The sequence below is a fragment of the Aquarana catesbeiana genome, linkage group LG01 (genome assembly GCF_042186555.1).
Source record: "Aquarana catesbeiana isolate 2022-GZ linkage group LG01, ASM4218655v1, whole genome shotgun sequence".
NCBI lineage: Eukaryota > Metazoa > Chordata > Amphibia > Anura > Ranidae > Aquarana > Aquarana catesbeiana.
The window spans coordinates 683,196,229-683,209,025 of NC_133324.1; the positions used below are offsets into that span (position 1 = coordinate 683,196,229).

At 41.7% G+C, this 12,797-nt stretch overlaps 1 protein-coding gene across 3 annotated transcripts in view; it reads left to right on the forward strand.

Moving 5' to 3' along the window:
- The window catches only part of SYNPO2 (synaptopodin 2), a 324,557-nt gene extending 311,976 nt beyond the window's left edge, over positions 1-12,581 (forward strand). For 2 of the 3 annotated variants that reach the window (XM_073603239.1, XM_073603247.1), the window contains exon 5: positions 8,868-12,581. In XM_073603239.1, the coding sequence (XP_073459340.1) occupies positions 8,868-9,425 (558 nt within the window). In that variant the 3' untranslated portion in view covers positions 9,426-12,581. The remainder of the gene's footprint in view (positions 1-8,867) is intronic. The other variant, XM_073603256.1, reaches the window with a different exon arrangement.
- The last annotated feature ends 216 nt before the right edge of the window (positions 12,582-12,797 follow it).

Sequence of the window (12,797 nt, forward strand, 5' to 3'; positions counted from 1 at the left end):
GCTTGGACGTCCACTTCAAATGCAGAGATTTTTCAGTATACTGGATCATTTAGATAAGCAATAAGGGGGGTGTATGAACAATGGAAGTGCTTGTTGTACAGCTACAGAGATTTTCCAGCATACTGGATAATTATGTGAGAAGTAAGAAGGACGCATGGACAATCAAAGCACTCCTTATCAACCACTGAGATCTTCCAGCACAATAGATTATTAGGTAGCAATAATGAGGATACATGAGTAGTGCATGCAGAATTTTTCCAGCATTCTGGATCATGTAGATGACCTCACTTGGAGGAGAACAATAACTACTGGCAGGGGAGGCCTGCTCCCATCAAATAGTGCATACAGATTTTAAGCTATTACAAATATTACAGTTACGACAGATATTAAAAAATGTTAATGCGGAAAGCAAATGGTGGGATTTAAAAAAAGGTTGTAACGTTCCATGATCTGTCTTTACAGCCGACTACCACTGTTGGACATTCCATCTATTACATTCCTTAGAGGCAGAGAAAACTGGAAAGGGGTAGGGCTGTATGCTGAATGCAGTTTCACTGGGCACAAAGCCAATGCTGAAAAACAGGATTTTTCACCTGTCTCTTACCATACAGAACTAGATCTTGTATATGTCTGTTTTTACATACTGACTTTTTCTGTCCTACTGCATAGTTGCTGCAGAGTATAACATGTATGTATGTGAATTGTCATAATGTGTTACCATGTAGTAAGAGAATATAGAGGCTAACATTGCTGACTTTGCTAGTTACCTGGCTGTCATGATTGATTTATGAAAATGCTAGATACTTGGCTGTCATGATGATGCAAGTTTCAGGGTTTTTCTAGGTTCAGGGTTCATTTACACGCATAGATACGTATACAGATCTTTTTTTTATACGCTGTAATTTAGGCTTGTCTTCCATTTTAAGCACTTTCACTGATCATGCACCTTCCTCATTGCTCATCTACATCATCCAGTATGCTGAAAAGTCTCCAATCTCCTGCTACTGACTATTTTATTCTGACAAGTGGCACCCGCTGCTGTCAGAATAACTGAACAATGGCTGTATCTGACTGGATGCAGCCACTGTTTGGCAGTTTTTTTTCCAAATCCTTCAATGTAAGGCTCGGTTCACACTAGGGGCGGCACGACTTGCAGGTCGCCTCACCGAGGTGACCTTCACACGACATCCACGGCGACTTGCAAAACGACTTCTGTATAGAAGTCTATGCAAGTCGCCTCAAGTCGCCCCAAAAGAAGTACAGGAACCTTTTTCTAAGTCGGAGCGACTTGCGTCGCTCCTATTAGAACGGTTCCATTGTACAGAACGGGAGGCGACTTGTCAGGCAACTAGGTCGTCTGACAAGTCGTTACATAGTTACATAGTTAGGTTGAAAAAGACACAACTCCATCTAGTTCAACCAAAAAAAAAAAAAAATCATACAATCCCAAATAAACAGTCCTTCACCCACAGTTGACCCAGAGGATGGTGAAAAACTCCAGAAAAGCATGCTTCAATTAGCTACAGCAGGGGAAAAAATTTCTTCCTGATCCCCCGAGGCAATCGGATTTTCCCTGGATCAACCTTACTTATAAATGTTAGTATCCAGTCCAGTTATATTATGTACATTTAGGAAAGAATTCAGCCCTTTTTTAAATAAATCTACTAAGTTAGCCAGAGCCACCTCCGGGGGGAAGTCTATTCCACATTTTCACAGCTCTTACTGTGAAGAAACCTTTCCGTATTTGGAGATGAAATCTTTTTTCCTCCAGACGTAAATGTAGTAATATGCCCAAAACATGCTCGGCCATTTCAGTATAATAGATGGCTTAAATCTGCAACTATCAAAAAATGTTTGGAAAGATGCTGGCATAAGCACTGTAATATATATATATATATATATATATATATATATATATATATATATATATATATATATATATATATATATATATATACACACATATATATATATATATATACACACACATATATATATATATATATATATATATATGTATATATATATATATATATGTATATATATATATATATATGTGTGTATATATATATATATATATATATATATATATATATATATGTATATACACACATATATATGTATATATATATATATATATATATATATATATATATGTATGTATATATATATATATATATATATATGTATGTATATATATATATATATATATATATATATATATGTATATATATATATATATATATATATATATATATATATATATATATATATATATATATATATATATATATATATATATGTGTGTGTGTATATATATATATATATATATATATACAGTGGGGACGGAAAGTATTCAGACCCCCTTAAATTTTTCTCTCTTTGTTATATTGCAGCCATTTGCTAAAATCATTTAAATTCATTTTTTCCCTCATTAATGTACACACAGCAACCCATAGTGACAGAAAAACACAGAATTTTTGACATTTTTGCAGATTTATTAAAAAAGAAAAACTGAAATATCACATGGTCCTAAGTATTCAGACCCTTTGACACTCATATATTTAACTCAGGTGCTGTCCATTTCTTCTGATCATCCTGGAGATGGTTCTACACCTGCATTTGAGTCCAGCTGTGTTTGATTATACTGATTGGACTTGATTAGGAAAGCCACACACCTGTCTATATAAGACCTTACAGCTCACAGTGCATGTCAGAGCAAATGAGAATCATGAGGTCAAAGGAACTGCCTGAAGAGCTCAGAGACAGATTTGTGGCAAGGCACAGATCTGGCCAAGGTTACAAAAAATTTCTGCTGCACTTAAGGTTCCCAAGAGCACAGTGGCCTCCATAATCCTTAAATGGAAGACGTTTGGGACAACCAGATCATTTCCTAGAGCTGGCCATCCAGCCAAACTGAGCTATCAGGGGAGAAGAGCCTTGGTGAGAGAGGTAAAGAAGAACCCAAAGATCAAAAGATCACTGTGGCTGAGCTCCAGAGATGCAGTCAGGAGATGGTAGAAAGTTGTAGAAAGTCAACCATCACTGCAGCCCTCCACCAGTCGGGGCTTTATGGCAGAGTGGCCTGACGGAAGCCTCTCCTCAGTGCAAGGCACATGAAAGCCCGTATGGAGTTTGCTAAAAAACACCTGAAGGACTCCAAGATGGTGAGAAATAAGATTCTCTGGTCTGATGAGACCAAGATAGAACTTTTTGGCCTTAATTCTAAGCGGTATGTGTGGAGAAAACCAGGCACTGCTCATCACCTGTCCAATACAGTCCCACTAGTGAAGCATGGTGGTGGCAGCATCATGGTGTGGGGGTGTTTTTCAGCTGCAGGGACAGGACGACTGGTTGCAATCGTGGGAAAGATGAATGTGGCCAAGTACAGGGATATCCTGGACGAAAACCTTCTCCAGAGTGCTCAGGACCTCAGACTGGGCTAAAGGTTTACCTTCCAACAAGACAATGACCCTAAGCACACAGCTAAAATAATGAAGGAGTGGCTTCACAACAACTCTGTGACAGTTTTTGAATGGCCCAGCCAGAGCCCTGAGCAACCCAATTGAGCATCTCTGGAGAGACCTAAAAATGGCTGTCCACCAACGTTTACCATCCAACCTGACAGAACTGGAGAGGATCTGCAAGGAGGAATGGCAGAGGATCCCCAAATCCAGGTGTGATAAACTTGTTGCATCTTTCCCAAAAACACTCATGGCTGTATTAGATAAAAAGGGTGCTTCTACTAAATACTGTGCAAAGGGTCTGAATACTTAGGATCATGTGATATTTCAGTTTTTCTTTTTTAATAAATCTCCAAAAATGTCAACAATTCTGTGTTTTTCTGTCAATATGGGGTGCTGTGCGTACATTAATGAGGAAAAACCTGTGTTAACTCATGATGACGTATGTTAGAGTGCCACCTTGTCCTCTGGCACGGCTGGGCTGGGCGAAATGACATTACCTTACGTCGCTTCGGCTTTTGGCCACTAGGGGTGCAGCGCGTGCCCGGAGCCGATGCGAGTGTCGGCTGGCGCGATGACCGCCGGGTACCCGCGATCGCTCGTGGCAGAGCGAGAACCGGGATCTGTGTGTAAACACACAAATCCTGGTTCTTTCAGAGGAGAGGAGACAGATCGTGTGTTCATACAAAGTATGAACACCGATCTCGCTCTTCCCCTAGTCACTGACCATTTAAAAGCAGACCAGCTTTTGCTTTTGAAAGCAACTTTTAAACATACTAAATGTAAGTGCAATACTTTTTCATAATTAAAACATTCAGACTGTATTACATTATGGTCAGTCTTTCTTTCTGGGTCACTTGCTGAGTGCAACAGTCACGAAATTCATAACGGTGCCAAGGCTTGGGAGACCTACAGCCATTCATCCTGTGACACTCGGCCAGAGATCTTCTGAGCAAGTAAAGGCCTTGGCTGGGCTATAGCCACATGCCTTTTTTGCTTGCCATCCAGTAAGCAAGTTTTTCTTCAGGTGGCGGGGCACTTTTGGTTTAAATCACTGTGGTGCTATTGTGAAGAGGATTCATTCCATCCTGAATGTCAATCAAATAGCATGCCGTTCCTATGAAGATTTTCCTGCAATACTTGGGAGCTTCTTTCATTTTTATTAATTTCTAAAGTCAGCTGCCTAGCATCCTTCAGTTGCTAAGATGCATGCAGCTTCCCAATGAAGCTGTCTATCACGGTACTACTTACAGTGAGCCCACAGGTGAGCAGGGGACAAGGAATCACCCAGGGTGTGAAGTCTAAGGGCCATCCAGTATTCTGCCAGGGGCACCCTCACGAGGGTTTGGGCTTAGCTGCGTGCTGACCCCAGGTCCCGACCCCGAGGTTCACCCCACTCGCTAGAGAAGTACCAGAAGACACTGTCAGACAAGGATGGATGGATGAAGCAAAGGAGAGCCGGATGGCGAGCCAAGGTCAGGGCGGGCTGCAGACAACGTAATCAGAACAAGCCGAATCGGTACACAAGAGATCAGTTCACGAGAGGTCAGGTTAAGGCAGGTTACACGAAGGGGGGTCAGAAACAAATGTTGCTCAAGCAACCAGAACTGGTCAAAGAGGGATTTAAATAGAGAAGCACATGGGGGGCTGGACAGGAAGTAGCAGGAAGGAATTATATATTAAGCAACAGGTGAGGGTGGCGACACCCATAGCTGCAGAGTGCAGCAGAGCTGAACACAAGCTAGTGGAACAACAGGTACCAGCCGGCCTACAGCAGTAAAGGTGAGACACAGATCAGCTCCGCAGCTGATCTGTGATACTGTCTAGCTGCCTTTCGTTAAAAGGATGCAGGCAGCTTTCTTCCATTGTTAGGACACTGACGGCTGCTCAAGAAACCTAGCATCCTTTTATTACTAGCATGCAGGTGACTTCTTAAGGAAGCCACCTGACATCCTTCCATTGCTAGAACACAGATGACTTCTCAAGAAGGGTGCAGCTTTGTTTCGTTGCTAGGATACAGGCAGCTTCTCAATGAAGTCCCTATCATCCTTCAGTTGCTAGGATGCAGGCAGCTTCTCAATTAAGCCACCTAGTATCCTTCAGTTGCTAGGAAGCAGGCAACTTCCTTCCATTGCTAGCATACAGAAGGCTTTTCAAGGAAGCCTAGAGCCTTTTAATTGCTAGAACGCAGGCAGCTCCTCAAGGAAATCTTTCCATCACTGGCATGCAGGTGGCTTCTAAGCCATCTAACATCCTTCCATTGCTAGGACACAGGCAACTTTTCAATGAAGCTACCTAGCATCCTGCTGTTGCTAGGACGCAAGCAGCTCAAATAGACTGTATTTGCTCTGTAGACTCAATGAATGTAAACTTTATCACAAATGTTTACATGCATACACATGAAAATTACTGACCATGGAGCTGATTTTTCTACTTTTTTGTGTATCTCTACCCAGTCTTGTATTTTGTTCTCTTATACAGTTTTATTGTTCTGAAAAATTTAGTTTGCAGGGGATTTTAAGGAGAACCAGTCACAAGTGGGCTTGTGCACAAATCTTAAGAGTCAATCTTAAATTACTACAATTACATATTTTCAAAAAAGTATATTCCCCTTTATTTAGCTACACTTACTTTGTACCTGACACCTCAGAGGTTGGAGGTCGGGTAGATGACCGGCCAGCAGCTGTTAGACTTCAGCGGACCTTTGACCCCCTGACTGCTTCAGAAATTGCAGTTCCCTATTTCTGTCTTCACAGGTTACTTTAAAAGCTTACTACTGTCAACTACTTTTTGAACAAACAAACTCCAAGGCTGTGATGCTCCCTCTACTTTCTCTATTTAGTGAGTCACTGACTTGCAAAGCACATTTATATAGCCAGCATTGGAACACCCCTTATTCCTGGTCAGTGACTCACTAAGGAATTTTTCACATTGGCCTAACTACTAATTTGCGTTCTGTGGTGGATCGTGTTGTCTGCAGTGGCTGGTCCGCGGTTAGCAATCATTCAGGCGGGGACATGCCACTGTGCCACACAAATTGTACATTGGATCCAGTTGCAGCATGGTCCCATTCTCCCACTAACTGTGAAATGCACTACTTATTTTTTTTTTTTTGCTAGTTGCAGCAATGTGTATGTGGCTGTCCATCAGCCATTGCCTCATTTTGACTAGTGGATGAGTTTGGGTAAAAATGCTCCACAACCACCTGATTTTGCCCATGAGAAAAAGGGCCAAAGGAATGCAGCAAGGATAAGGATGATAACCCTGGAACCAACACCTTTAAAAACAAGTCCACAATGGCAACTCTTATATTAATTAATTTTTATATTTTTTTTAGCGCTTTTCTCCATGATGACTTTAAGCCAGGGGTCCTCAACCCCTGGGCTGCGGACCAGTAGCAATCTGTGGCCTGTTAATGACTGGGCTGCACAGCAGGAGGTGATTGGCAACTGCAGTCTGCACAGAACTATCATGGACCGCGGTCACCGCTCACCTCCTGCTGTGCGGCCATGCCACTCAGCCTTTATGTCCTCTCCCACATCTCCGTGCTGGAGATCTGCACAGAGAGCGGGAGGCTTTTCTTATTAACAAGCCGGTAATTACCAGCTTGTTAACATGATAAGTTGGGCAGCTTCCCTCCTCCATTCAGATCTGCAGCTCCTCCTGCCCCCTACCCTGCTGATAGAATGACATTGGCGGCCAGGCGGGATATGCGGGAGAGGACACACAGGCTGATAATTGTCTCTGCCCTGCCAAAGGTAGGACTGTGCAGGGGAGTCAGAAGTTAAAAGGAGGCACTGTGATGTTAGAGAGGAATGGGGGGGTGGGCATGACTGCAAGGGGCACTGTGATGGGGGACTGTGATTGCTAGGGGCCCTGTGGTATAAAAATTGGAAAAATTGGCTGCCACTAAGCCAGTCCCTGGTGCCGAAAAGGTTGAGGACTGCTGCTCTAAGCGATTTATCAACTGTTGGGGTAGCCATCTCGAGCATGCTCAGTAGAATATCATACTAGGGCCAATTTTATACAGGAGGCATGGAACCTGCCAGGGTGTGTTTGGAGTGTGAGAGAAAGCTGGCGTATCCTTGGGAAATCCATACAAGCCCAGGGAGCACATGCAAACCCATGTAGTATTCTAACCTGGACTTGAACTGAGGATCCCAGTGCTGCAAGAGATCAATGACAACGACTTGAGCTTGTCAGTTTCTAGACATAATAACATAGGACACATATAACACAAAGAATAAAGTTGTGTTCTGTATTCAACCTACCATATGACCTGTGCTCTAGCTAATTGTAAACACAATTCCATAAAGCCTGATGTGTGTGCTGCCAATGGCAGTCTCTGCTCTACTATCCCAGTTTATCCTTGTATCCTGCTGAGCACATAATGAGCATCCTCCTAACTAGGTCTGTAACACACTAATGTTAGTTGACTGGTTCTTCATGTTACAAGCTCATTTCCTAATTAGGTCAGTTACATTACATTTAACCTACATAACCGTTCTTCTTTTCGTTCATTTACTAAAGAAGCTCTTACTGTCAAAATCAATGTTATATTAGTAAATGCAAAGAGTAAAAGGGAAATATTAATACCGATATATTACAATTTCCTGGATTTGGATTAAAGGGTAATACATCTAAAAGAAAACCGTAATGATAGAAATGTGTAGGTTATAAAAGCTCATTGACATGCTTCAGTACTTGCATTGCTGATATACAACAAGCATTAAGCAAGTAGTCAAATAAGTAGTAAGTAATACTGGCCTGCATACTTGTTGTGTGTCAGTGACTCATTGGGGTTTATTAACCAATAAGGAATTTTCACTTTGCAAATTAAAGTACAACTAAAGCCAAATCTTTATTTTTTCATTTTGGATAGAGTGGGGAGAGATTAGAACACCTGTCAGGTTTTTCTTGCGGTCTGTGCCCCCGTTAGGGAGATTCACCCTTTCCATTTGTCCTGTTTGCCATTATCGTTGAAAGCGAAAGTAAATTAAGATCCTACATTTTGGGTTGTCCTCAGAAAAGTAATAGATGGGAAATCTTCCAATGGGGACACTAGTTCTGGTGACCTGGGGATCCCTAAGGAATTTCCTTATTTTGCACGGTTTTCCTCTCATTCTCTGTTTCAATATGGGACAGATAGTGAAGGAAAATCTCCACAATGGGACACAGATGGCAAAAAAAAATCTGACAGGGGTTATAACTCTCCCTTTCTCTATCCAAAATTAAAAAAAAAACGTTTTGTCTATAGTTCTATGTATGTATGTTATGTATGTGCGATATTGTGTTTGTATTCATGCTCAAGTGAGGTTTTTTTTTATGATAATATTGTATAATTGTACCTGATTAAGTACAATATATAAAAGTATGAATTGTTCCTGATTGTGTTTCATTTAGGAAAGAGATGATGGAAGATCTATGTCCTTCTCTGCTAGGAGCTTTTCATCTGCCAGTTCACAACCATTTGGCTCACCGATATCGCCCATGCTTTTTCAGCCAGCACCGGCATATGTGGGAAAATCAGCCACAACACCAGAAATGCCAGGGAAGAAGCTAACTCCATGGGAAGCGGCAGCCAAGTCCCCACTAGGGTTTGTGGATGATGCGTTTCTGCCACAAACTTTACATGAGTCAGTATCTTCCAATGTAGTGTCTGCTGCACGTAGAAAGACTTTACCAGGACCTCCAGCAGCTTGGAAAACCACCTCCAATGTACCAAGCACAGGTCTCTACAGAAGCTTATCTGAAAATAAGCGTAATAGTATTTCAACAGTACCGAAAAATGTAGTGTCTGCACCATCTTTGCAATGTGGTTACCAGCTCAGGCATCCATATTCAAGTACACACTCTATAATTAATGCTCGATCTCTACCTTTCGATACTAGATCAGAGTATGGCATGTCAACAGGTCGTAATCCAAACTTCAATCCTTATCCTAGGGCCTGGAGGAGCTAAGTATGAAATTGCTTACCAATTCAACCTCTAAGCTTTGCTAATGGCCCAGTGGTAGCGATGCTGCTCCTAGGTTGTGGTATGGGCTAAATGTGTTTCCAGAAAGGTCCAGCATATATATAACTTCCTTGTGATCAGAGGGATTAAGATGTAAAGTCCTTCTTTATCCAACACTTTATAAATGCTGAGAGTTTATGCCTTTGTACAGTTTTTTCAAGTTGGGCCTCATGCACACAGATGTCTAGAGGCTGCAGAGTCTTCCAGCGTAAAATCCCCATCGCTACTCCAGCCAAATGCTTATCTTTAGGCTATGACCTTTACTAAGTTTTATTTTTCTCTCATTGTGTTTCTTATTAAAAGCAATTTAGTATAAGACCCTTCCAGAGTCGTGGCCATCTACATTCTGCAACCCACCTGTATCATGAAGATTGTAATTTTGTACTGATCCCTATATGATGCTATGGTCTACCTGTTTTCCTGTAACATGACTGACTATTTTTGCATACATAAAAGAATCACACAAAAAAACAGGGTTTACCTGCTTCTAGTGAGTTGCAGGTGTGGTGCACAGCTGCCTATACAAGTGATTGGCTGCATGTGGCTTTGTAAAAACCAAAGTTTGTGCATGGCCATTTCCACACGTGCGCATCCAGCATGAAAGTACCATGTTCAGGGAAATGTGTCGTATGTACATGCAGGGGCAACTGTTGATGCACAAGCCATCTGCGTTTACATGAGTATGGCATTGTACAGCCATTTACCTCCCAACTTTTTGAGATGGGAACGAGGGACACCTATTAGCAAAAGTATGTAAGCATAGGACACACACCTTGCCAAGCCCCCTTAAAGGAGAATTATAAAAAAAAATGATTAGTTAAACCCACAAGTGATTTTTTTTACCACTACTATTCCTTTATACTGGATTTTGCAATTTATAAATGCAGCAATTTAGAAATTGTATGAAAGGTTCATCACTTGGAAACACTTTTTGGAAGATAAAAAGATGCATTTTATATACAACCAGTGCCAGGACAAGGTCATCCAATGCCCAGGGCAGAGATGCCAAACTGCGCCCCCCCCCCCCCCCCCCCATTCATGACGTACAAGCTTAGGGGATTATACACCCAGTCTCTCGCTTGCTAAAATCACTGCTGCTGTCACTACTTCTGTCAGCCATGTAACAGAAGGAAGGCCCCCCCATGCTTACAGTAAACAATTGCGCCCAGGGCAGCCACCCCTCCCCCCCACCCCTTGTCCTTGCCCTGTATACAAATATATATATCAGACCAAAAATGAGGGACAAATGAGGAGGAAAGAGGGACAGAGGGTTCAGGGACAGCCCCCTCGAAATCAGGGACAGTTGGGAGCTATGCTCTTGCATGGGCACCTGTACAAGTTACCTCTGGCTCCAGTCAGGCATGGGAAAGTGCCTGGGATTTTAAGCTAGAAGACATTGTAGCCTCTAAATATCTGTGTACATTAAATCTGTAAAAAACCTCTTGCCCATTGCATACAGCACAGGTATTTTCCTACGAAGTCAAATAGCTATCATTATTTTCAGCATTGCACTGTTGGGTTTTTTGCACCTGTTCGTAGTACAGTATTTCTCACTGACAAGATGGAAATGTATCCTTGTATTTTGGATTATTGGAAAGTATTTCATGATTTGCTGTCTGATGAGAGCTGTCAGCTCTTTATATTATTTACAACAGCTAAAAACAGAAAGTTTATTTTTTTCACTAGCAAGTAATGCTGTAGAATTTCAGAAATAGAGATGTTACACCCAACCAATAAACTGGCAATCACAAGTCCATAGACTTATATCATGCATCCCTAGGCATCTGTGAATGATGCCTACTTTTCATTCTGTCACAAAGCTTCTTATGTGATGACTGTCACAAAAATATAAACATTACTGTGATGCTGGCGCACTGACTTTATACGGCTACCACTGGAGTATATACCGTATTTGTCGGCGTATAACACACACTTTTTTCCCCTAAAAAGGGGAAAATCGCAGGTGTGTGTTATACGCCGACAGCGTACCTCGGAGGGGAAGGAAGGGGACAAGAGCCGCCGGAAATCACGAGCCGTCATCTCCTCTCCACTCAGCTCTCCGCTCAGCTCTAACTCTGCTCTCACTGGGCTTGCACGTCACACACACAGTCCCACGTCCGCTACCTACTTTGGACCAGTGTTCTGTCTATGACAGGAGCTGGTCCAATGACGATGGCGGAGACGGGACTGTGTATGTGACTGCCAACTGACTGAGAGCCGAGTAAACAGATGACGGCTTGGTGATTTCCTGTGCGGAGAGACGATGAGATGGGCACAGATCAGGCTGCAGATGGGCACAGATCAGGCTGCACTGAAGCTGCAGATGGGCACAAATCAGGCTGCACTGAAGCTGCAGATGGGCACAAATTAGGCTGCATTGAGGCTGCAGATGGGCACTAATCAGGCTGCATTGATGCTCACTGACCATTATTTTGCTTCGAAGTGGTTTATTTAAAAAAAAACTTTTTTTTTCCTGAAACTTCCCTCTTAAACTGGGGTGCGTTTTATACGCCGACACGTGTTATACACCGATAAATACGGTAGTTTATGGTAATATGCAGAGAAAAGAGTATAATACAAGATGTACAGAGAGTGACCTTTCTCAACAGTTTCCACTTGCCTCCTCTGTGGGCATTTGCTCTGAATTTACTCAGATATGGTAAGACAAGGCAACAGTAATATTGTACTTTCTGGTGCTTTCTGTTCAGGGTTGCCAACCTCCAGTGGCATTTTTTACTGACAAAACATGGGACATTTACTGGTGAAGCACATTTCTTACTGGCAACCTGAAAAATGGAAGAACTCCTTTTAAAAACAGTATAAACATGATATGTAAACACTGGCAATATTCAATAACAAGCAATTTGCCTGATTTACACTTACAAAAGTCAACACAGCATGACAAATTATCAGTCCCTGGTATTTACGGACAGTTCTAAGAGTCACAGATCTTTACAAACTGTCAGTAAATTTACTGATGGTTGACAACTGTTTCTGTTATATGGTACCGAGTGTTACATAGTTACAGCACATAGTTAGTCAGGATGAAAAAAGATACAAGTCCATCTAGTTCAACCAATAAGGAAAAAAAAAAAAATACAATCCATCCTATATATCCAATCCTATATCCACAGTTGATCCAGATGAAGACAAAAAAAAAAAAATAACAACAAATTATGATTGAATTTGCAACAGCAGGGAGCTGTTATTTTCAGTAAAACTTTTCATTTATGAACATTTCCCCCAAAACAAGGACTGGGCAGACTGCAGTAACCAGGGAGCCACTAAGCTTTATGATAATTTGTTGGATCTTTATTT